The sequence below is a fragment of the Parasteatoda tepidariorum genome, chromosome 12 (genome assembly GCF_982258835.1).
Source record: "Parasteatoda tepidariorum strain Cologne lab strain chromosome 12, Ptep-v5.0, whole genome shotgun sequence".
NCBI classification, from domain to species: Eukaryota; Metazoa; Arthropoda; class Arachnida; order Araneae; family Theridiidae; genus Parasteatoda; species Parasteatoda tepidariorum.
The window spans coordinates 15,306,402-15,333,392 of record NC_141766.1 but is presented as its reverse complement, the minus strand read 5'-3'; the positions used below and the strand labels follow the sequence as shown (position 1 = coordinate 15,333,392).

Sequence of the window (26,991 nt, the reverse complement as noted above, 5' to 3'; positions counted from 1 at the left end):
TTTTTTTAAAAGTGATACAATCTAATATTTTATATATTTTGTATTTAAGTGATTTATATTTTGTCATAGAAAGTAAATTGTTTTTTTAAATTTATTTAATTCACGTTGCACCCCAGAGCCCAAGGTTAAGAAAACTGAGATGGGCACAGTAGGCCTTGGCCCTCTATGGGCTGTCGCGCCATTGAGTTAAGTTTTTTAAATAAAATAATTTGATTAGTTTTTAAACCAATAAATCTTCAGTCGCTTTTGGTTTAAAAAATTAGAATAAAGCCTACATTTAATTAATTTGCTTTTATTTTTGAGGAAATTGAAACAGAGTTTGCGTTCTTTCTTTCTTTTTTTTTTTTTTTTTTTTTTTTAATTTGGTTGTTAGTTAAAGTGACTAAATTTTTTTAAATTAAATAAAAAGTTAAGCAATGTTTTAACGCTTTTCAATAATTTAACAATAGTGCTCTTAAATATAGAATATATATATATATTTTTTTTAAAATCCCTTCAATACATGTTCGTTTAATAATTTGTCAGATAGTGAGTATTATTTTTAAACATTTAAATCTTTAGTCTATTTCATTTTCAGAAAGGAAAATAATAATAAATAAATAAATGAACTTACATTAAAACCATTTGACCATTAGTCAATACAACTTTATTATTTTAAATAAGTAATTAACAAAAGCCTAACAAAGTTTCAAAAGCTAATTTTTTTTTCGACAAATAATTTAAAAAATGTTTTATTTAAGTGGACATTTTCTTTTTTTTTTTTAATTTGTAATGTTTGTAAAATATTTTGTAACAGTTTTATTATTATTTTTAAAAAATCTAAGTCGTTTTTAATTTTAAAAAAAATTAAAATAAAGCTTGTGTTTGTTTTTACTTTAAGGCAGGTCAATCCTTAAGACAGTCTTAAGTCAATCCATCTTTATTTTAATTGAAAAAACTAAGCAATGCTATTGATGTTATAGATTAAATTTTTTTTTAGAATTAACATTTTCTTTTGTTATAAATTTATTTTTGATTGATTTAAAGATCTCTGATTGATAAATTTTAATATAATTATAATAAGTAATATATATATATATAATCCATATTTGCATCCAATTTTCATTACCTTTGATTGATTTGACAAATTATTGTTTTATAATTTCAGACAATACTTTATTACGAACAAATTTTTTTTATCATCCATTATTTTAGTTCCTTTAATATCTATACAAGACACAATACTTTTTAATTGAATAAATTCTAATTCCTCAGAGGTTCCTTATCAGTGTAAGCATACAATTTTTTATAACTAAACGCAGACTATTTTATTAAGTTTTTTTATCTTTTTGTTTCTGATTCCACTATGTTTTGTTGTTTTTATCCTTCATTCACAATAAATTTTGTACTTAATGAATTATTTCATTTCATTTTCAATTTTTAGGTATGGAATTTTTTCATTTTTATTTCAATTGATCATTACATCCTCCCTTGTCCTGTGTTTCAATATTTATATTAGCACTTATTTTAACTATCATTTCTGTTTCTCAGTTCTTAATTTTAATTAATAAGTTTTCCTTGTAGTTTATTTCTTTCTTTTTTCCTGATTGTTAGGTACTAAATATATTCTGATTTTAATCATTAAATTTTTTATATTTTGTGATTTTAATAAATCTTGAGCTTATTATAATTAGGTTTTACTTAGTTTAAAATAATTGTCTTAACCTCAATAAACTTATATGTGTTAGTTTCTTTGTGTCTTTGTTTACTATTAGTCACTCAAAATAATATTTTTATTAATTTAATGAATTTACCGTCATAATTTATATATTTCTATCTGTTTACACAATTTCTTGCTATTTTTAAAATAGAAAATTTTAATGTTTAATCTGAATTCTTTGAGTTTTTCTTTATATTCTTAAAAGCTTATGTGAAGTGATTAAATGCAATTTAATTTTAATTATATACAGATTATTTGTATTAAACATTTCTTTATTTAGTTTTTTTTTAAATTTTTTAAAGGATGACTGAGTTGAAGAGAAGCTATTCCATTTTTTAAATCTATTATTATTAATCTATGATGTTTTATTTGATGATAAATAATCATTTTTAAGGTCCTTAATTTCTACAAAAAAAGTCCTTAATTTTTTTGATAAAAGTCCTTAAAAGTGCTTAATTTTTGCTTTGATAAAAGAGTGGGAACCCTGAAAGCTCTCCCCTCCCAAGCATTTAAAACACCTTTCTATATTCCCCTCTCCCTACTTTCTCTTCTCAAATGAGACTTCAGAAAACAGCTCTTTTTTATTTACTGACTCCGCCTAGGAAGGTGTAAAATTCACCCACATTGCTTCTTCCTCTCTTCACTGACCTTGAGTTGAAAGTTAGAAATTCTTCTTGAATTGTAAGAATATTCAAGGCCATCTCAAGCTCATTGGCACCATTCATTCATCAAACATTCACATATTTTTAACAAACAGCTGAAAAAAGGGAAGTGGATACTTACTGATGAAACCATGACAAGTGGAAGAGACATATTTCCTGGAAAAAAACGGGGAGGGGAGCGTTTGTTTCACAGTGAATGTCATCACTGGCACCACCCTGATTTTCTTTATTCATTCCTTTCTGATTTATGCTTCTCCACTCCACGCCCGTCCCCTGCACTCAATTGCTGTTCCTAAGGCAGAAGGGAAAGAAAAGCTTTTGTTCTCTTGCAGATAGCAAATAATGCTATGAATGCTTTCCAGAAAGTGATTCTTAGAAGCATGGGGGAGGAGGAAATTCTAGGTGCGTTGACCATTCTTTGGAGTAACATTAAAGATGAAAAAATAAATAAAAAGCATAAGTAACAGGTGGAAAAAATGATGATGAAATTTCCAGTGGGGCTTCTAAAAGACAAAATTTTCTAAAATAATGCTATGTAAAAAAAAAAGTAATGCTATATAGGCCGCCCCGTTAGATACGCCTTTTTATGAAATTTTCAAGTTTTAAATTGACAACGCCGCGGCCTGTCTCCGCGAAATTACGGTATATATTTTTTACATGTGAAAAAATCATTCTCCAGTACTTTTCTCAAAACGCAATTTTATTTTCCAAATTTATAATTTTATCGCATTTGCCAAGCTAGTGAATGCTTCGTGCAGCCCAGGGGCGTACGCAAGGGAGGGGTTTAGGGGTTTAAACACCCTCCTTGAGCTCAGACAAAATAGCAAAAATGAAAATTTTAGTTGAAATTATGCGGGCTATAATTTTTTAAGGCTATATTATTTTTATTTGCCTTATGCCTGCTTTTTCTTCTCACGGTATTTCTCAAAACACTGAAAAAACATATACTATAATAGAGTCGTACTACGGGCTGGTTCCTTTCTGTCCTGCCAGTCGCGATAGTTTTCGAGATTGGCAGTCATTCGCGAGGTCTTTACGCGATGATTGTGGAATCCTAGGCGTTCTGTCATCTTTGAGACAATTCGAGAATTTTGGACATGCGGTGAAAAATTAGATAAAAGGGGGGACGGAGTACAGTGGAGTTAGTTAGCCAGACTAAGAGTTATCTCTGCCGCTTGTCTTTTGCAGCTTGTCGCCAGATCTATTTCGTTTTGTCTTAACAAAAAGTTAATTCAATCGCCGGACCCGTCGTTGCCACTATTTCGACTAGTGAAGAAATCAGTAACAATACCATTGGAGATACTGTGCTCGTTGAAGTTGAAACTTTGAGATCGTAGCATAGCGGATATTTCTATGCCAATAAATATATGTATATATTTGCTGTTCTTGGATCTTCAGGATGCCAAAACGCTAGAATTTAACAATTTTTAATCATTGTGAGAAAAAATCACGACCTGAAATTAGTGAGATGACGGCATCTGGTACCAATGTAAGTTTTTCTATTGAACAGAAATGTGATACTTCAGTTGAAGAAAACGTTTCTAGCATAACAAAATCTGATGAATGTGAAAGTGACCCTCAAAGTGTTACTTCCCACTCATATGACATTGAACTTTTTTCAGAAGATATTACATGCGAGAAGATATTACACTATGTTCTTAAATTTAAAAAATCAAATCAAAATTTAACTAAACAATGCTATCTAAATAAAAAGTTAAAATTGTTAGCTGTCTAAATTAGGGAAATAATAGTGCTTTATTACATACTAGAATTTCTTTTAGTAATTTCAGAAAATTATGAACACCCCCTTGAAAAAATTCTGCGTACGCCACTGGTGCAGCCCCTGATATTTAGACACATTTTTTAAAATATCAAATATTTTTTTGGAAGAATGCTTACTTGTAGAAGTACCTCAGCTGTATTATACCCTAAATTTAAGCAAAATACTGTCAAATCCTTTTTTAATATGTGTATGCAAGTAAAAATTTATTCTGAAAATTAACAACTTGTAAAATCTCAGCTACTGAATTCTATAGGAAAATTCAGTTTCTCTGTTTTAGAACAGTCTTATTTTCCAAATTGCCAGCCTTTGAGGATTAAATACCCGAGTCCATTAAAAAAGTATTTTACTCTCAGGAAATACATTTGTTTGTGTAAATTTGTAAGTTGAAATTTTTTAAGTAACTGTTTCCTGACAAAATTTGATTCTTGACCTAGGAATATATTTAAAAATTGGGGTTCTGAAAATTTTTGTCAATTCCGATATTATGGTTAGTTAGAGAATAGCTCCAATAGGTGGAATAGAGTGTCATAGAAATCACGAAAGTCCTGAATTTGATAAAAGAGTCCCTAAATTCGCAAAGTCCCAAAAAGTCACGATATTTTAAGCAAAGATCCAAAAAAAAATTTCAAGCACTTAAAGAAAAGATAACTCAAATTCCTAAATTGCATATTGTAATAACTTTGTATTAATACAGAAATTGAAAAATTCTGCAAAAATGGACAAGAAACAAAAAATAACTGCCAACAAAGACCAGCAAATGCTGCAGATTTACGACAGAATAATTACAAACCAAATGCACCGTACAGTAATAGTTCGAATTTGAACTTCTCATGTCATGAAAACATTTAAAAATTTTAAAAACTAGGATATGGCTGAAAATACAATAAATAACTGCAGACAAAACTCCTATAATTTTGCGGAGATAGGCCGCAATGGTGTATACGTCATGGCTGCAAAATATAATTTTAAAAAATATTTCATTAAACACCTGCTCAAAGTTCTACCATACTATCGCTGGCACCGATCACAGACTTAACGCGTGTGTTATAAATGCGCATATAAAAATAATTTTAATGGTTAAATAAAAACCATTAAAAAATAATTATAAATATACAAGATATACATGTATGTGTATAAATATGTATACAAATACATTAAATTAATATATTACATTGTATAAATACATATGTAAATAATATATGTGTATGTTTATTACGCTTTGAAACCATTAACATTAAATTCGTAGTGAGGCTGTTTATTGAAACAGATGCAGGAACATGAAAAAATAATAGAACTTTATTAAATTGGCCCAGAAATGAGAACATTCCATGCTGGTGGATAAAAAAGAGACAATTGACCTTGGAAAGAGTGTTTCTATAACTCTTTGGACAATATATTTAAATATTAATCGGTCTTAGTAACGTGGGACTGATCAATTTCTCAAGCTACTAAAGACGCATCATATTTTATGAGATAATTAAATCAATATTATTACTTTCTATGTGGGAAAGGATTTAAATGATTTCGTGTTAGATGTAAGCTCAATTTATGGATTATATTTAATATATAATTCTTTTAAATATAATTCTTTTCTTATTTTCTCATATTTAACAATATTTCTTACTTTTAAGATTTGTGGTGGTGATAAACCTTATATAAGACCTCAGCAGTTAGAGCTCCATCATAATCATTTAAAAAATGAATGTGAGATACTTTTCAATTACACTAGAAAAATGGGAGGAGAAGAATTTTCTCGGCAATATTGTGAAAAACTCTTAAAGGTAAGCTAAAGCATATTTTACTCTCAGCAGGTTGAATTTTTTTTAATTGAAGCTGTTTATTTTTTATCGCTTACTTGGTTTCTGCTTTTTGGAATTAATAATATGCTGTGATGACTCAATCTTAAAAATGAGCTTTTATCCCTCATGCTCATTAAGTATGGTAAGTAATTTCCAGGATGTTGCTATCCAGAAAATAATGTAAAATCAGAGCTTTTCTCTCATCAAAAAAATTCCATGACCATTAATTCCACTCATGATAAGAAATTCTATTGGTACTCAAATAAAGAACGTGTTTTATACATGTACAGTGTGTATTAAGAAATAAAAATAAGAGACGAAATATCCTGATTAACTTTTGATTTTAATGATCAGATTTTTATGCACTAGGACTCAAACTTTTTTCAAGGGGGGCGATCTCAAATAAGCTAATTGGTTAGTGCATATGATATTTTAAGTTATGAAATCATTGGATTCGAATTCTCAATCATTGGATTTTCAAATTGGATTCAAATTCTTGAATTCTCAATCGCTGGATTGAAATTTCTAACCGCCGAAATATGGGTGATAGCCGCAATCTATGAAATATGGTCCCCATAGTTTGGTCAGCAGAGTGGTCCAAAGTTTGGACTCCTTAATGTTAATTTTACTTTTTGCGTATTTTGCCACATCTTGAGAAATTTTGCTAATTGAAAATTTAATTAAATTTAAGGATAATTTCATTCAAAAAGGAAATTTTTAGTGTATATTTATTATTTTATTTAATAATATAATTGAATTGTAAGGTATAAAATTTTTACATCATTTTAAAGAATGTAATTTTATATTGCAAAATGCAAATGAAATCAGTTGAATAGTTCCTAGGAAATCAAAATTTAAATACACGACGTTTTTAAAATTTGATTTCTCGGGAACTGTTTGACTGCTTTTGTTCAAATTTTGCATTTAGCTTTATAAATTTACATTCTTTAAAATGATGTAAAAAATTGTTTACATTCCAGTTCTATTTTTTTTTGTCTGTTTGTTTTTGATGATAAATAATTATTACATTTTTTTCACATGGTATCTTTGGATAAACAAGTTTTAAAATTGTGTGAAAAATTTTCAAACTTTTTAGAAAGTTATCGGGATTGCAAAAAAGTAAAAATAACAAGAAGAGGTCAAAACTTTTGGTTGCTCTTCTGACCAAACTGCTGTAACCATATTTACCTGATATCCCCTATATTTTGAGAGTTGGGAATCCAAATCCATAAAAAAGTATATTTATTCAAAGAAAGTATGTTTTTTTGTCTGATTATGTTAAAATATTATATACATTAACTGATTAGCATATTTTTAATCATCACTCCTCAAATTAATGAGATTGAGTCCTATTACCGTATTTTTCGGCGAAAGCGCCGCTTCGTCGCAAGCGCCGCACATCGATAAAATTGAAATTTTTAAAAAAAAAGTTATTGTAAGCGCCGCAATGGCGCTAAACCGGGCATATCAGCATCCTTTTAGAAGAGACCTTTAAAATACCATTTAGAATATCTGTATAATAAAAAATTAAATTTTTTTATGCATTTCATAAAGTAAAGTTTTAATTTCTAAATTATAATAAAAAATTTCTTTTTCAGCAAAAAAAAAAAAAAAAAAAACGAAAACAACAAAACGATATAAAATAAAGTTGTTCTTACCAGTTGGCACCGCGCCAAAGAACAGAAGAACAGCAAAAAAATTATTTATATGTGCAGTAGCTACGCTGAACTGATTACAGAAATCAGTAAAACAATGTAATAAGAAAAGTAAAATAAAAATTCATTATATGAAAAATTTTAAAATAAAAAGATTTTAAAATTTATTACCGTTAACAATTCGAGGAAAAACTAATACATAATAACGAAACAGCTAATAATAACGAAATAACTAACAATAACAAGAATAATAAATAACTAAACAAGCCCCAAAAAAATTCTGAAGGAATGAGAGAAGAGGAAATAAGTTTCACTTTCACAATCTTAGGGGGTGGAATTTTAGTGGGTAGAATGCCCTCTCCTTCAATGGAAATAACCCAATGTGACTCAACTAGAAAGAGAAGAAAATGTTTAAAAGAGGGGTGTACCCCACCTCCTCCACGTGTCATTTCTACTGGAGCTGATTAGGAGAAATCAATCAGTTATATTTTAAAGGGGTTGGGGAAAAGAAAAGGGTATGGGACCCCTAATCCAGCATTCCAAAATTCAGCACTTAATCTGATCTAATATTTTTTTTTTTTTTTTTTAAGAAATTTATATTGATAAGATAAAAAAAAAAAATCAGCTATATTCTTTTTATTTGGAATTTTATTCTGTTGAAGTAACTTACTTTATTTTATCTTTTAAAAATAAAAAAGAAGCTTGAAAAAAAAAAAATCTGTGTCAAAGGAAACATCTGTTTCTTAAGCAGTTTAAAATAAATTGAGAAGTAAAAACATCTGCATTTCCAATGAACAAAATAAAGAAATGCAAGTTGGAAAAAACTGATCAATCAATCTTGACAGCTAGGCTTGCACTTTACTGATTCGCCCCCAATTCTCCCTCCTCTGTTTGACCATAAATTGGCCACACCCAGTTGACATTGAAACTACCATGTAGACAACAAAATGAATTCTATCCCTTTTGCGGTTTTTTATTCGATTTATTAATTTTTTATTTTGCCGCTTTTTTATTAGTTATTAACTGCTAATTTGTTGTTTTTTTTTCTTTGTAAATAGTGAGCTTGTTTTTTTTCTTGCTAATAGTTGTTTGCTTGTTTCTTTTTTTTTAACGTTATTAGTTGTTTCGCTTGTTTTTTGTTGTTATTCATTGTTAGTTTCTTAGCAATAATTGTTAAATTTTTTTTCTTTTTTTGTAGTTCCTTGTTAGCTTTTTTTTATTTTTTTTTTCTTGCGAGGTAAGCGTCTTTTGTTAAAACAAAATGTTATCTAAAAGAAAAAACGAGAACTATGATCTCGCTCCAAAGAAGAAACGATTATTTCTTCTTCATAGGATTCGAAATATTTCTTCTTGATTATATTATATAGATTATTATTTTGATTAGTAAAATTTCTTTAGATGGGCCAGTTTTAAATTCACCCCATCATAATCTACGATCGAAACTTGACTAAATTTATCGGTTTTTCTGAAATTAACAATGGAATTGAATTATAGTAATATTAGGGGCCCATATTGGAATTTCCGAAAGAGATCCAAAAATCGGCATTTCGTCAGTCCCGTGAGTGTCGGATTTAGGGTCCTATTACTTCCTTTTCTGTTCGCTCAAATTACAATTGCCGATGTTCTGCAGCAGATCGCGATACGGGCGAATATTTCGTCGACTTCGTTATTAATTTTTTTTTTAATAGTCTTTCTCTCAGAAAATTATTTCATCTTAAATAACTTTCCTTGAAAAATTTTTTTGCTACTAAAAAATATTTCGTCGGAAGCGCCGCTGCATCGGAAGCGCCGCATGTAGGAAAAAAACAACTTTTTTTTCGAAAGCGCCGCGGCGCTTCCGCCGAAAAATACGGTACATAAAACTTTGATCATTAGATCAAAAGTTATTTAGGGTGTTACTTTTTTTTCCCTTTTGAACACTAAACATAGGGTTTTCATAGTTAGAAATGCCCTTTTTACTGATTTACTCCTAAAAAACTCACCTTTTTCTGAAAGTAGCAAATAAAAAAATAAAATTTAACTACATGAAAAAAAGCACAAATAATGTCATATCTTTTGTACTTATTTCACATCGTTTAGCTTCATTCTTGTGTAGCCTAAAGTTAATCAGTTGATTCAACATCAGAGGAACAATCAGAAATTACAATGTTTTATGAATATGAATAAAATTACTTTTATGTATTCACTTTTGGTATTAAGATATCCCAGGTATAGATATATTTACAAATTTTTTTTACAGACTATATTAATCAATTGCATGCATCATGTGTGGGGCAAAAACATGTAGTTGCCTTAACCCTATCTTCAGTTGAACAAATAAAAGCTTTTCGCTTAAAAAAATTTTTTTCAATTTTATATAGAATATTATATCATGTGTTGGGATATTATGAAGAATTGAGTTTATTTGTGTGTTCAATAGTTAACTACATTTTGAAACAACTATGTTTATTGTTTTATTCAATATAATTAATTTGTTTTTTTATTTAATTTAGCAACTAATTCTTTTAAATTGCAATTTTTTTGAAGTTTGATTTGAACTGTTTCTGAAAATATAATTTAGAAACATGTTACTTAACAAATTTAAGCTCTTTTTTTTCTTGAAGCTGTTGTTACATTTTTGAAAGTTATACTTAGATAACCCTAATCATAAAAAATTTATAACTCTAAAAATATTGAGTTTACTAGTTTTTGTATTATATGCATTATTTTGCACTATGGTGCATTATCTTGTTAGTAAAACTGCAAAATAATATATTACAGCATTGTTTCATGAATATCATTTATTTGTTTGTTAAATTAATGTATTTGCTTTATGTCTTATATTGTTGCTTTTTTTTAAGGAACTTGATCTTATGTACCTGAATTACAAAAAGCATAACGATGGAAAAAATATATTTGCATCTGCTAAAACTCCTGCTACACTTTTTACTCTAGATATTATAATATACTTTTCAGCTGGAATATTTTCATTGATTGGCATGACAGCAATTGCTCATTTTTGTAACCTTATTATGGGAGTTATATTATTAACTCTTTGCCTTTGGACTTACATAAGGTAAATATTTTTATTGTAATAATGTAATATATCATATTCGTTGTTGTAATAATTCATTTAATATGTCTGTACTTTATTTTTAATGAACTAAGGATGAAAAAAAAGATAGTATAGGACCTGCATTTAAAAAAAAAATAGTGATTTAAAAAAGAAATGTGGAATTCCCATTTAAATTATGCATATTAATATAATTGATAATTTTCATTTGCATAAGAATAGACAAAATTGATTGACTACCCCAATCAAGTTAAAAATTATAAAAATCACACACCAGTCTATTCCACTGAAATTTATCCTACATTCAAAAAAACAGGACAAGCTATTGATAGGAATTATGATGACTCCATAAAGCCACTTTTGATGAATATTTTAACTATGCAATACATATTTTTGCTATTCATTGAATATAGTTCCTATACGAATTTTTACAATGTAAGTTTTTTTTAATTTAAATGCTAGTAAGGTAAGAGGAAGCCTGAGAAACAAAGCGATGTTTTAATGAATAACAAGAAGTGTGCTATTTCATTACTCTTGAAACTATCTGTAGAAAATCAAGGTTATCAGTGCTCTCTGAGTGTCGTTATTCACGTCAGTTTTTTTTTAAATTAAAAATAAATTTTTAAATGACTAATTTAAACCATTGACTTACTAAAAGGATCAAGTGATTTAAATCACAAATTAATTTCAGAATTAAATTAGTCAATGGAGCACACATTGACCATATTTTGGATTAATTAGAAGCCTCAAACTAGTATTTTTATGCACTCCTTTTCGACTCCTGGTCTTTGAGATTTGAACTAATTCTTAATTGCTGATTTCTTTCCCCTATGGTCCTTACAAATCTTATACCAAATTTCACTCACACCCATCATCCAAAACAGACTTTGTTGGTCTAACCAACAATGATGTTGTTTTGTACTTAAACTACTTTTCACCCTGTTCTAGCTTGAATAAAAATTATCCCTCAAGCCAGTTTTTCTTTGCAATTTGTTTTGATGTTTGCTTTATTTAGACTTAGTGTCACAAAACCCTAAATTCAATTTTATTTTTTGTAACGTGAAATAAAAAGTGTGATTTATATTTCAGATACAGTGGGGACATGCGTGATGTAGGAGTACAAATCGATCTTCTTTCAGCTCGTGTTTTTAATGAGGTGAGGAAAACTTCACAATAATACATATTAAATATTTCTTATATATTCTCTTGTAATCTCAATAGTAATATTTACGTAGCTTTTCATTTACTATACTATAGGAATTAAAATCTCAAATGAACAATTATCTGTAACATTTATAATACTTTTAATAATGAATAATAATTTTAAAATAGTTAAGAGTCATAAACTCAATGCACAAACAATTAGTTATCCCTAGAGAAATTATGAAAAGTATTATTTAAATTAACTTTGTCTTTGGACTTGGTTACCACCTGAATTCTCCTAGGAAGTGAGTCCTCAAGTTCTTCAAAGAGGGTCGAATTCAGTTTAAGCTCACAAATCTACTGATTTGAAGAATTGCTGATTATTGCAGTATCGAAAGCATACTCATAAAAATTTTGATTGAGAGGCAGCACCAGTTTATTGTGAATTTTAACATAAACATACTGGTTCATGTTTGTGCTTACCTCAGTATGTCGTGAATTGTTAATTTGGTAGTTTAATGTAGAATTAGTATTAGTATAATTTTAAATTCTATTTGTAAATTGTTTTTTAACTCTCTTTCGGGGCGGGAGGATGTGGCAACTCAAGCCACGAATAAGGTTAAATCCCCACTAAAGGGATTTCTACTAGGCGTCTTCCCTAACCGAGGGAGAATTCAATCAGAATGAAACTTGGTTAGGGAAGACGCCTAGTAGAAATCCCTTTAGTGGGGATTTAACCTTATTCGTGGCTTGAGTTGCCACACAGTATATGGGCACAATCATAAACTTAATCATTAACAAAAGAAAAACATTTTCAAAACATCACAGTGCAGTATCTGATTTGAACCTGACATTGTATACAATGAGTGAGGGGTCAATAATTTTTTGTTTGGTAAGCTTATTTTTAAACAAAATAAGTTGCAGTTAAATATGGTACCATTACAACATGTATAAAATAATAAGCACAAAGTAAATTACTGTTGAAACATGATTCAGTATCAGTATAAAAATATAAGAGACATATTTGTAATAGGATGCACATATTCTAGGGTAAAGTATATTTTTTTCTGGTTTTTATTTACTTCTAATTTTTAAAGCAATTTATATATATATATTTTTTTTATTTGTCTGTAAGTTGAGATTTTTAAATTTTAAGGCATAAAAACAATTTTTCAACATGAAATGAAAAGATTTCTTTCTGCTTCTTAACAATTGTGAAGTGAAGGTCAATCTTATTTTACAATATCTCCTTATGCTTTAGTGGCACTCTTCTTTTCGCTAAGCAACCTGCAAGCCAGGTAATCAGGAAGTGTGCCATTTATTTTATTATTGTGACTTATTGATCTTTGATTTCATTTGATATAAAATTTAATAAATCAATTTCATCTTTCTGCTGGGCAATAACCTACTTTAAAGCTTTAATGAGAAAATATAATAACATAATTCATTTTGCAGCTTTAAAATGGCTTTTCTGCTATCCAGGTTGATTGTCATGCTGTTCCATCTCAGTAAAAAGGTTATTCATTAATTTAACTGTAAAGACCATTTTTCCTGTTCTTCTTTTCAAAAAACAGCATGCATCACAGATCATTGATTATTGCCATAATTTCTTATTTAATGTAGTGATCCAACCAAGGCTGTTACTTTCATGGTTTTTGGTGAAAAAAAATAAAAAGAGCTGTAAAACTATTTAATTTTCACCTGTTCTTTAGGAGAAGTGAATTATTAATGACCATCTCTTTTTCTTTTGATTATTACATTTATATTTACTTGTGAAATTCCTCACAAGTAAACTTACATTAAAATTCTTACTAATTCATAGTGATCAAAGATATTTTACTCTTCCCAAAAACAAATTAGCAATGAAATACCAAGTTAACTTTTCCAATTTAGTTACAGCCTGCCTTTGTACTGCGTGTAAAGTAATTTGTTGTTTTGTACATTACAGATCCTGAATCCTGTTTATAAACTAGCCTCCACACACAGTTTGGTCTATCTAATAAGCTTAGCTGATGAAGGTCGAATTAGAAATGTACAGGTTGGAAATTGAGTGAAAGTCTCTGAATCAAGAATGATGCATTTACAGAGTGCTTTGTAATGACTTGCTCTTTTATGTATGTTTCGAATTCTTGTAAAAACAAAGTAAAAAATCTATGCACATTAAGGTTCAAAATCAATATTTATGAGGCCTCTTTTCCCGCAGTAAAATGCTAAGTCCTACTTAATGGCTTTTAGCATCCCCCCCCCAAAAAAAAAGAGTGTGAAGAGACAGTCACTAAAATCGCTTCAAAGTATTTTAAGTGATTAAAAGATCTGTTTGTCAAAAGCTTCTACCTCTGGGGATGACATCAAGTTTAGGGTAGCGAGGAAGAAGATCAATTTCCAGAACTTTGACCTTTTCAAAAAAAAAAAACCTTTTTTTTTCTTCACATAAATCATCTGGTTTAATTTTTAACAATGATAATTTTTTTTATTGTAGATTTTGTTTAGAATAAGGAGGTATTTGCAGTTTGATATTTTGAAAAAACTCTCTAGTATCTAAATCTTCATAAGTTACCTCTATTGCCCTGTGAGCTCACTTTTTTCTTTTCTATAAATTTTAAATTATTAATAGAGGTGAATTATCGAAAAGTGAGTACTCTCTAGAAATCTGTTTTTCATCAAAATCTCCATGAAGTTGCCTTTAAATTGTCGCTAGTATATTAACTTTTTCGTAGACTTCACTTTTAAAACAAAGTATCATTTTATAGCTATATTTATTATTATTATTTGATCTTAATAAAATTTGTGTTTTCTTGAACTCATCAAGCAAATAAAAATACAAAGATCAACAAAAAGAAATCTTAAAACTGAACAATACAAATGAAACAAATATAAATGTTTCATTGGTTAAATCTGATTTTTTTTTTAATGTTTTATTTTGGATTTTAACCGTGTATATTCAAATTTAAAAACATTAATAATAATTTGGCACTTTTGAAGAAAAGGAAAACTTTTTTAAAAAATTTCTTCCTCAAATAAATTGTTTTTTGATTATTTTAATTACTCTTTTTCTTTTATTGACATCATTGTTCTTTTTAATTTCAATATTAACTTGTGATTCTTAAAGTGCATAGCTTTTTTCCAAGAATTTAAAAGCATACATTAATGGCTCTTATTTCATAACTCCCTGTAACATTTACATTAACAAATTGTCTTGCATACTCAGATTCAATTGACAATAAAAAAAAAACTATCATATGCCAAACAAGTTTTGATTAATTTAAAGCCAAGCCACAAACACTGAATAGTTCTTGAATATCGCTGTCACTGGGACACTAGCATAATTTGTAACTTAAGTGTGTTCATAATTTTTTTCCCCTATGCAATTGATAAAACTTTTCAGCGTGGCAAAAGCAGGAGACTTTACACTCTACGATTTTGGCACTATTTTAGGTTGGGTTTCTAGCTGTCCTAGGGGCAAAATGCTATTAAATAACTGCAAGCAAAGAGTTACTTGCACTCCAGCTTATAAGAGTTTTATTTAAGTGATTATAAGTGATCTCAATTTATGATTATACTTTTAATTACAATTGATTTTAAAATAAAATTGTGTATGTCATATTCATTCCAGAAAATAATTGCTTTCTGCCTAATGTTCTCAAAACAGACTGCTATATAACAACTGATATTCTGGGGGCTGTTTGAATTCAAGTTTATTAATCAAAAGGTGATATTAGTAAGGATTCTTATTCCCAAAGCCAAACGAAGATTTTATGGGCAAGCTCTGCAAAGATTAATTGCAAGCTCTTTTGTCCAAGCAAAATTCTAAAATTTTCATATTTGGTTAGGATTTATTTCGAAAGTGTTTTTCATAAACATAATTTCTAAATAAATATTGTTTTTGTTCAGATATTTTATTGCTACAAACCAAAACTTAATTGTTGGACATAACAAATTTATTTTTTTTATTAAAAAAAAGTTAACAGCAATTTTTTTTAATCAATATTAGGCTATATCTAGATAGTTTCAGATGAGTAATTAAACATTGATTATATTTATCTGTTTAGTCATCATTTATATATGTAAGGATATTACCTATGTAACTCATTGTAGATTTAAAATTTTGTGAATATCGAACACATTTTGAAAAAAAATAAAATAAGAAAAGTTAGTAAAGCTGAATATTTTGTTTAGAACAAATTTAGCATTTTTTTATATATATTTCCAAATGTGTCTGATTTCATTTCAGTTAGTGTTCCTTTTCTATCAGTAGTGTAATTTTTAAAGTAACAGCATGGAATTTTGTAAAATTTTAATTTTTATGTCATAGAAATTAATTGTATAAAAATTTTAACGATTGCCGATTTGTGAGTGTGTGTAGAGGCCAATCCCTAAGAACTGCAGTGCAAAATGTCTAGAAAAATATAAAGCAGGGTTTGGATGATTTTTTTTAAATCTTAGATTTAACTAAAAAATATTATACACTACTGCATTATACTTAAGGCTGTGATAATGAACCATTGATATCAACTTTCATTGATAATAAATGTTTTATTCATATGCAGAGAAATTTTTTTTTGACAAAATCATTATAGTAAAGAAATTCTAAGAATTAAACCAAAATATATGGTATTTAAATGCTTCATATGTTAATATTATTGTTTACTTTTATCAGTTTACCAGAAATTTTGCTTTTCAAAATTATAGTTCTTATTACAATACATTTAGTAACAAATACAAATCTCAAAAGCAAATGCAGCTAAATAAATTATTTTAATGCTATGCTTTAAAGTATCACAAAAAATTTCTAAAATGAACTTCAGTACTATAATTTATTTGATAATTTTAACCTTTTAACGTCGATGCCTTTTTCCACACAGAACGCTAATAATCTGTTTACACTTCCATGGTTTATTTAAAATGGTTAATAGAAGTTAGATGATGACTTCCTTATTCTAATATAATTTCTAAATACAAGGGTTAAAGAGAGGAAAAGGATGTCTTCAAATGTTCAACTAAAGTGTTTTAAAGGTGCTAAATTAAGATATATCATACTATGGTGACTGTTTTATCCATTTTTTATGATGTAGTGGGATTTATTTACATACATATGTTTGTTTATTTTTAAATACAAGGGGTGACTTAAATACTCTTTTCAGTTTGAAAAACAGATGACACAATTTCATGGAAGACATAATATACATTGAATGTTATTGCGGAATTTGAACACGCTACATATGTGCCTTAAATGGGTTAGCGGAATAGCAATACTGCATAGTGAGGTTCAAGTAAGACAGCTGTATATTATTGGGATCTCCATTGCCGTATTGTGTTGTTCTTCTGCCAAGCGCTCAGCGTAAAGGTAGTGGGTTCAATATTTTTATGCTCTTTTTCTTTATATCTGTTCTGCAATTTGACAAGAAACAAGCAATTTTTTGCATTAAGTATTCGATGCTGCATATGTATCTAAACCAAACTCATTCATTTATTGTTTTGCTTTGGACCCGCTACCTCCATTTTACGTAGCGTTGGTGGGAAAGACAAGACTAATGCTAAAATAATTTTTTTTTTAAATTATTAATATTCCAAGAATTTATTGTTTCATATACATATGAAGACTAGCGTGCTTATTACGACTGACTTAACTCAACTAACTATTAAATACTAATGCATTTAAAAACTGTACTGAATTTATTAGGATTTCTTTTCTCCATTGCTCCATTTGAACGTCTTAATCGACAGTCATTCTACATTTAACATTAAAGATAATAGGAAAGAAACTGAACATAGATTCTTGCAATGCTTTTATTCAACGTTCATCATTTAATTAAAAGAAATGATCATTCAACTATTAAGGGAATAAAAGTTTCTAGTGAAAAGGCAGAAAACTAATACTTATAATTACATACCCCTTTAATAATATTTTATTATTTTTTGATAAGTTTTGTCACATTCTTGAAATGAACTCGCCTTTTTCTGTTGTGTAATAGTCTACCAAGAAGAACAACAAGGAGGAGTTACCCATAATCCTTAGTATACTGTGCATGCTTGAAGGGGTATTTTGTTTCCTATGGCATCACACACATCCTCTCGTTATATACTACCCCATTGCGGCTGCCATAGATATAAAGGCCCCTAGGGGGCTGCTGAAGCAACAGTTAAGTTACGGATCTAGTACAGCTATGCCTGAAGTAAAAAAACTTTGGTGTTTTCAATATAAGTGTAAACAACAACAATCTCGAGCTCTTTGCCTGTTCTATAAGAATTGCATAAACATATTTAAATTTAAAAACCATTCTCTATTCGGGTTTCCTCTGGTAATCACCAGTCATTGCACATTTTGACATCAAATAAAGATTTTCGTTCGTCAAATAATTTAAAGAAATGATCATTCAACTCTTTAGGAGATATAAATTTCTAGTGAAAAGGCAGATAATAAATATTTTGAATAAAGTATGGTTACATACCCTTTAAGTAATCTTTCATAAGTTTTTGATAAATTTGATGTAGTCACATTCTTGAAATGAGCACAATCTTGTGTTAGTTACCAAACCATCAGGCAAATATTGCTATTCATGTGCAAAATATTGAATAATCAAATGATTAAAAATTTGTTTTAAATTGAGCATAGAAAAAGAAATTTTTTTATCAACACATTGCTTGACAAACTTAGTGCACTATTAAAAGAAAGTTCTTTTTTATTTATTTAAAACAGTTTTCTTCTTTTCAAAGGGTGAAAAATCCTTAAATGAACTTTCACACATTAAATTGCAATCTTCGCAGTTTAAAGTAAAAAACTGTAAAAAAAGAATCAAAACAATAGTTTTCAAAATTTTATTTGGAAGAAAATAAATAAATACATCTTCAGCACATGTATTATGGCTGGAAATCTTAAGTTTTAAAAATAGTCTTTACATTTAAAGTAAACAAATGTGAACTTAATATCAGCATTTAAACAGACTGCACAAGGAATTAAAAAGGGTAAAGTGATAAGTTTATAACAAGAAATTAACTTAATGATTACTATTGAAAACTAATACAAAAAATAAGAATTTTACATCAATATGTAAAGTTGGTTTTAAATAAACTAATAGACCCAATATTTTTCTTTAAAACTAAACATGTATGTTAGAACACAGTATTTCCCATAGATCAAAATAATATGTTTCACTAAAACCCACATTCTATGCATTTAAAAGGAACATAGTTCATGACACTAATCAAAACAATTACAATAATCATAACATACAGTCCAACATTTAAGAGTTTAACCAAAACTGACATTTTTAAAACTAATAGAATCTTTTATCAATAATATATTATTCTACAAATATATTGTTATATTTTTAAAGCATTGAAAAAAGTAATTTTATGCATATAATCACAAAAATATAAAACTTTAATGTTTGAAATTAAAGGATACAGTAGACTCTCGACAAATCAGGGTAAGCAAAATTTCTAGATAATCTAATAAAACATTTGAAAATTCTAAGAAAATGTAAAATTGTTATATAATAGATCATTAACAATTTCGTTATTACAAAAAAAAAAATGAATAAACAGGAATTTTAATGTTATATTTAGATTACATTTGCTACTATCACGGTCTTTGTGAAGATTGACATAATAAGAGTCTATTTTCATATTTCTTTTAATGTATATAGTAAATTATTTATAAACAAGTACTATACATAGCATATTTTTATAAAATGACATGCAATTGATGACAACAAATAATGAAATTTATTGAGCTAAAAATAATTTTTGAACATATTGAAAAAGAAATTATTAAAATAAATGAAGTAATATATACAAAGTCTATGACAAAATGGAATAAAAATTTTAAGAGTAACATATTTTATTTTAATTAAAGATAGCTGTGTTAATATATTACAAGAGTTAAAATGAATATGTTATTGAAACACTTAAAAATAGTTTTAGTTAAATTGTCATTCATATTTTTAAAATATTGAAAACATCTTATATTAAAAAAAGCAATTGTGCAAATAAGCACAAAAATATAAATCCTTATTATTTTACATAATATGATACATCAGACTCTCTACAAAGTGGGTCGAATAAACTCATACAAATTTTGTTAATTTTTTTTTAAATTACAGAAAATATAAAATTATTATACAATAGGTAATTAATAATTTCATTAAAATAAAAGGAAGAGAATTGACAGAAATTTTTTGTTACTCCTTTTACTGTTTTGTGACGAATGAAATAACAGAAGTCCATCTTCATTTTTTATTTAATTTTTAACAAATTTTACTGTGAAAACTTCTCAACATCATTTTTATCCATGTTTGCTTTAACAATCCTTGCAAACTTTTTCTTTGTTCCCATATAATGATCATTCATATAATTCACAACCAGGATAATTCAATCACAATTAATTTAAAGTCTACTGTAATTATACACAGAAAGAGTTTTCATGTCAGAGCTTATTTTAAATAACTAACTTAGAATTATTATAAACTTAAGACTATTCTTATATAAAAGAACTATACCAGATGACTTCTTTTACTTCGGAGAAACTAAAAAAGAAATAAATGAAATATGAACTATAGTTAATTTACTGAGCGCCAGCATACAATTTTAAATTGCTATATAAGTGGTGCAAAACATACACAGATAAAAAGAATAAGAAATACACATCACATGCTTTTTAAAACTGTAGTTGATTTTAACTTATTTTTATTACAACCAGACTATGTCATGTTTTCTGGTCTAAGGAATGTTACATCAAGGATAGTAAACGTGGTGATCTGGCTGGTTTGTTTAATATAAATGCAACTTAAAAACGTTTCTGACTTTATAAGTACTCGTCAGTATTTATACATCATAAAGGTGAGATGCTAATAATATTTTAAATTGCAGGAAATATGAAATATTAATTAGCATAGTCTTACTTCTAAAATATCTAAAGTACTGGCAACCCAAAATAAGAGTTCATTAGTTAGAATTCTTCATTTTGTTCTTTTTAACTGTTATTGCTAAAGTTTCTGTAATATATTTGGATTATTAGCAAAATCCTAAAATATTAAAAATATTTGTATACTGTGCAAATATATTTTAGTATAAAATTTTGTAATTCCTTGTAAAAATGCTAAATTTCAATTATAAACAATGTTTAAGTTGCAGTTTTTTTAAGAAAAATCGAGCAAATAAGGGAAGCGTAGATACTTGACATTTTTTATTTTCTTGAAATTTCTGGGATATGTTCTTGATGTAAAACTATTAGGCACTTTTTTTATTTTTCAAAAAAAAAAAAAATTTCCTCAAAGTTTTGGGATCAGGGAAGATCCTCCAGAAATTTAAGAAAAAATACATTGATTTACAAGTGGCAATATTTTTTGTAAAAACGAGTGAATCATGGCACTAATCATTATTTTATGTTTTATTACATTTACACGAAATATTAAGACAAATACTTTCAGTTAACCTTAGCATCAAACTTCATTTAAAAATCTTTTTTAAAAAAAAAGGCTATTTCGTTAGACTTTGACTGTCAAAATCTACTTGCACCAACAGTGAAACCCAAAGGTATATATTTATACGAATACATATGAATGAACATTACTTAGAAAAATCAACGTACAGTAGGGTGCAAAAGTTTTTAAATAATACGTTTTTCTGTTCTTTTATTTGCAAGCAAAATTTCTTAATGATGTAAATAAATTATTTGTAGCTTTAGTGGTCCTACACAGGTAGCATCAGATGCTATGATGTTTAAATTATTTTTATGCCAGGAATTAATCTATTTGTTTTTTTATTTACAAATTATAATTCCCGAAGAAATATAAATGTTTCTTTAAATTAATAATTAGTTTTTTCAATCAATCAAAATTAACTTCCTTAATTAAGTTATAAACATTCAGTACAATTATTAAAATAAATTTTCTAATGCATGCTAATTTTGGTATGTTATAATAGTTTTGGTACGTCCACACTTTATTCCATGCAGGTCAGCTTAAATCGAAAGAATATTTTAGAATCAAAACTGAAAAATAAACTCAGAGAACAGAGGACTTTAAAACTAACCTTATGTAATGGCATGCTCTGGAAAAAGCAAAAGTTAGAATAACAGAAAAATGAAAATTGATTTTACACATAATGAACTAGATGTCTTTTTCTAAAAGAAAATTGTTTTTGTATTTTTTATTTTCAACAATTGAAGAAATAAACAACTTAGATAAATTGCAATTTTTCATATTTTTATTTTTAGTGAATTTACAATAAATTAAGATTTTCTCTGCTAAAATTTTGGATTTTGTACAGTAATTGTAATTATTGTAACATTTTTTTAATGTTATAATAGTAATTGTCCAAACAAAAAAGTAGTTAAATGTCAAAATTATTAAAGAACATAATTCAATGATCATTTGTAATTTCATATGTACTTTTATTTATAATAATTACTTCAACTTATAATAGCTAATAATTTATTTCTACACCAACATTTTAGGTCTTTGATAATTGGCAAAAACTATATAAAAAAGTGGTTTTTAACATGGTGGAAAAAATCATAGTAAAATAAAACTGTAAATAAAAATAGCCAGATAAAACTGTAAATTTTCATATACTTGCCAACCCTGGTAAATTAAAAAGACTACCAATCGAAAAACATTTTGAAATTAAAGAAAATTTATTTAGATGTTAACACTAATGAGCTGAAATCCTAAAATCTAAATAAAATGTAAACATTAAAAAATTATAAAAGGTATAGTGAATTATGTGTCAACTCTTGACAACAGCCATGACAGTAAATAGAGAGAGATTTCACAAGATTTGAGATAATTTATGTTTTTTAAACGCATCACATGATCAATATGCATTGAATTTATATACATATTTTAACTTCTTTTACTTTTCAAAATTTATGTTTTTAAGCATTAGACACTATAGCATATCAATTATACAATGTGAAGAGGTATTTTTTTTTTTTTTAAATTTTAAACTGTTCTAAATTTTGAGTAAATAAATTATAATATAAAAATTTTGTAATGATATTTCTTTTTTTTACAAAAGGCATTTTTCCCACAGTATAGCGTTTTTTAAATAGAAACCTGGGTTTTCAGCCCACCCTAGTAGCTTAATTTCAGATTTAAATCAATAGATATTTATTATGAATTTAAAAAAAATTACAAAATCATAACAAACTATAACCAGACAATGAAGATGTTTTATTATATATTTTCCATTTTTGTGAAAATCCACTAATTGGAAAAATACTTTAATGAAAAAACAACAATATATAAGTAAAACATTTTTAGTGGATTCTTAAATTTAATTTTAACTTACAATCATGACTTTTCTTGACATTTATTTATTTATTTAATAAATTGTTCGAGAAACAAATGCATTATCTCTTGTTTTTGTGTTCTATTGTCAAAAGTGTTTAGAAAGAAAAACTGGAAAGGAAAAAAAAAAATCTTTCTAATGATATTAGAAAATTTTACTCTGCAATTTGCTATTGGAAATTATTTTGTAAAAATATATAGCACCACTGAAAATTTACTAGACAAGATTAATAGATTAGAAATAGCCAAATAGAATTCAAAATTACGATTATTGACAGATCAAAAGAAAATATCTGATGATTAAATAATTACTTTTTGTTGTTTTAAAGATGCATTTAGAATATGAAATGAAATAGAAAATAAATCTGCGTTCCAAACCTAAGTTATAGAAAACTAAAAAAAAATAATAAAAAATTGAGATAAAGTTTACCTTTAATCACTGGTTGAGTTTTTCTGTTAGGTACAGAGAGAGGAGCAGAAGGTACAGTGGCAGATATACTTTCTTTTAAGTCTTCAATTTCAGAATGATCTTTATTAGCAGGTATTTTGGTATCATTTGGTTTAGAAATAACAGCATTCCTGATATTTGTCATTTGATAAATTCGTCCACACACATTTAATGAAGTTGGAGCAGCTTCCTTTGCATTAACTTGATTTTTTAGTTGGATTACAGGAAACCTGCAATCAAATAAAAAAGCAAAAATTAAGTCATACAGTTTACCCAATACTGCCCAAAAGCAAAATAAATGTTTTGCTCATGAAACAAAAAACAACTGCATTTCAGACAACAACTAATTTAGGAAAGGCGTACACAATAAAGTGATAAGCATTCTTGAAGAAAAACAAGATATTCATAGAGGAAATAAAATGTTTAGAGTATTGTGCTGTTATCTAGTAGAAATTTCACACACTTGTAAAATAGCCACATGAAAATAATACTAAGGAATACTCCACTTTGATGTCAAAATGTAAGTTTCGGAAAAAAAGTGTGGCTTATCATTATATTACCCCCAAAGCACTTTAAATATTTTTAGAATCCTTGTAAACTTTCCTTGTAACGTTTTCAAACTACAGTCAATCTTCATAGAGGAAAGGAAATGTAAAAGGGGGATCAAAATAATCTTTATTACTTGAAGCAGACATGTGATTGCTGAAAAAAGAAATTATCTGAAAATTTAAAAAAAAAAGTGTTTAAACTGGCCTCAAGTATCTAAATTGGATGACTCCTTCAAAAGTTTGATTTCCGGATGTAAGGGATTGTACTACTTGGTCTTTAAAAATTCACCACCATAAAAAGTGCTTACAATCATAAAAAAAAAAAAAAAAGAATTGAAAGGTAAATGCATTTGCCTCTAATTAAAAATCGCCTTTAAGCTTTATCTTAAACAGGGGATGTGATTTTCGCACTAATTCGTAGAATTCTGCAAATTTCAACACCGTTGTTTGCGAACTTCCACTAATCAATAACCTGTATTTCAAAAAAAATTTCTCGGGATTCCGTTAATCTAAAATTAAAATTTTATTACTTAGGCAAAATCTTGTTATTGAAACATTTATTCCGTTTTTACCTGCACCCTTCATAGCTTTTTTTTGTGCAGATTTGTTAGAGCAAAAAGCAACTTTAAACTTCAAGAACACGAGACAGAAGAAAAAAAATTCCATAATAATTTTGGCTAGAATTAATGAACTACTGAGGCAAACACAAAAGTATAAAATTTATAATCTAAAATGCAATCCTGAAAAGGTAAACATTTTAATGATCATATGCTAGCACTTTTGTAGCAAATTCCAATTTGTAACCGAAGAATTATATAACCAATGTGATAGACTTCTCCCTCATTTTATTTGGCTACAATTAAATCGACTTAATTTTAATATAATATTATATTTTAATACAGCACTTATTGTTTAATATACATTTTGAACTGATTATATTTTTCTTTTCTTGACATTTCACTAACAAGAAAACTTGACATTTCAAAAATAATACTTGACATTTCACTAACTGTCAAGTATTATTTTTCAGTAATAATTTCAGTTGTTCCCTTTATTTCATCTTTCTATTCTTTAATGGGAGTTAACTGCTTCTTCATATGTTTTAAGGATTTCAGTAAAGTTTACATCACAACGTATAGGAATTTGTAAATCTTTTTCACAAAACAAAAATAATCATGGTTACAATAAAATGCAGGAGGAAATAATAAATCTACATTATATGACATAGACAAGAAAGAATTAAAATTTAACAATTTTTAAGTTTTTCTTTACATATACAATGCAGCATATGATAAAACAATAATGATTTTTATTATTATTATTACATGAATTGGCACAGCAATTAAGTGATTAAGTATAAATTTTTTGTAGAATTTCTGTATGGTATAAAACTTTATCAAAAGCTTTTTTTTGTCCATTTCAGCTTTAGTAATTTTCAGAAATAAGATTTTAAAAAAATTGCTACATTTTTATTTTTTTCATAATGAAGGTGATGCCATGGTTAGTAATTGCAGCTTAGGTTTTCAAGCAACTTGTAAATTTACTCCTCATGTATTTGGAATATTTAAAAAGTACAGCTTCTGGTAAAGTGAAATAAATACAAATAGTGAGTATTGTTTAATATTTAACATTATTTAGTATTCTGACATGGAAACGAAAAATTGAGATTTTTTTATACATTTAGCATCTTTGTTCGCTAAGATACATATTTCAAAAAAAAAATTTATAAATAAAATTAAATTTCTTGAAATCCATTGTGAAGCAATTATGATGCTCTTTCAATTGCATAGTAGTTTTCCTTTCATTAAGTACATCCAATGTGAATTATTTAAAAAGTTTTCAAATTCACTGTTTCAAGTGTTATTTGGCAAAACCGTTAGAAAATGTTAACAGGTTGTCATAGCTTTGGTAATTCTATGAAGTTAATTTTGCTGCGAGTATAATAGTTTAATTCCTTGAAACAATAGTAAATTTAGTGTAGTCATGAGATAAAATTTTTTTAGCTTGCATCACCCAACATCATAACTTGCTTACAATATAGAATAGAGGTATGCACCGAAACTAAAAAAGAATGAAGCAGGATTGCCAATTTTACTTTAGAAGAGTTACAAATTTACACTTAAAAAATATTTTATCAAATCTTAAAACCAAATTCAAATCTTAAAACCAAAGATTTTGTATCTGTGTTTATACATTAGAAGCTATTAAAATATTTGGGTGATTATAAACATGTTAAAATAGTTTTATTACTTTTAAATTTTGAACCACTGTTTTACCTTTTCAATAGAATAGGGTGCAGTACATAATTTTTTCCAACTTAAGTTTTAAACAAATAAAAAAATCAAGTTCTATAATTTGAATTTTGCATAATTCAAATATTTTTATGACTTTTTTTGGGCCTAAAATAAAGAGTTGACAATATTATTGAAAAATGGCATTAATAAGCTCCCATGAATTAGGGGTCATTCGAATATTATGAAAGCATTTAAAGGGGGTAATAGGTTTAAGATTTGCTTACTTCTGCTGATGACAAGGGGGAAGGGCTTATAACCAAAGCTTACATAAAACACAAAATCCACTTACTTTCAAATTTAATTAAATTAAAAAATTACACTTGGAAAAATTTCAAATTTAAAATAAAAGTTACATCTTGAGAAAGAAAAAGTAGAAAAGCTTCATGCAAAATTACATGTTTTAGTTGCATTTAATCCTAAAATTCTGAAAATTAGATTATTATAAGAAAAGAAAATGTTGAAGCAAAAAACAAGGGTGCAGGGCCTTCACCCATGAAAGGGGTAGGCTACCCCTTTCACGGAAGTTATTTCCGGACCCTTTTGTATGAAGTCATTTCTGAGCATGGATTCCTATGCAATTTTAATCCTAATGATGTGCTCTAACTCCAGTAGAAGTT

General features: G+C 27.4%; 2 protein-coding genes across 4 annotated transcripts in view; one reads left to right on the top strand and one right to left on the bottom strand.

Moving 5' to 3' along the window:
• LOC107438123 (atlastin-1) overlaps positions 1-15,040 on the top strand; it is a 65,897-nt gene extending 50,857 nt beyond the window's left edge. Inside the window, exons 13-17 of one of the 2 annotated variants that reach the window (XR_015430800.1) lie at positions 5,776-5,925; positions 10,439-10,653; positions 11,740-11,806; positions 13,742-13,980; positions 14,086-15,040. Coding sequence is in view for 1 of the 2 variants with exons in the window: in XM_016050309.4 (XP_015905795.1) it covers positions 5,776-5,925; positions 10,439-10,653; positions 11,740-11,806; positions 13,742-13,843 (534 nt within the window). In the remaining variant the exon portion in view is untranslated. Of the gene's footprint in view, positions 1-5,775; positions 5,926-10,438; positions 10,654-11,739; positions 11,807-13,741 lie in introns of both variants that reach the window. The other variant, XM_016050309.4, reaches the window with a different exon arrangement.
• A 3,555-nt stretch (positions 15,041-18,595) lies between these two features.
• The window catches only part of LOC107438122 (nuclear factor related to kappa-B-binding protein), a 90,255-nt gene continuing 81,859 nt past the window's right edge, over positions 18,596-26,991 (bottom strand). For both annotated transcript variants that reach the window (XM_043041956.2, XM_071188124.2), the window contains exons 22-23: positions 23,515-23,762; positions 18,596-20,318 (exon numbers count right to left, since the gene is read on the bottom strand). In XM_043041956.2, coding sequence (XP_042897890.1) covers positions 20,305-20,318; positions 23,515-23,762 — 262 coding nt within the window. In that variant the 3' untranslated portion in view covers positions 18,596-20,304. The remainder of the gene's footprint in view (positions 20,319-23,514; positions 23,763-26,991) is intronic.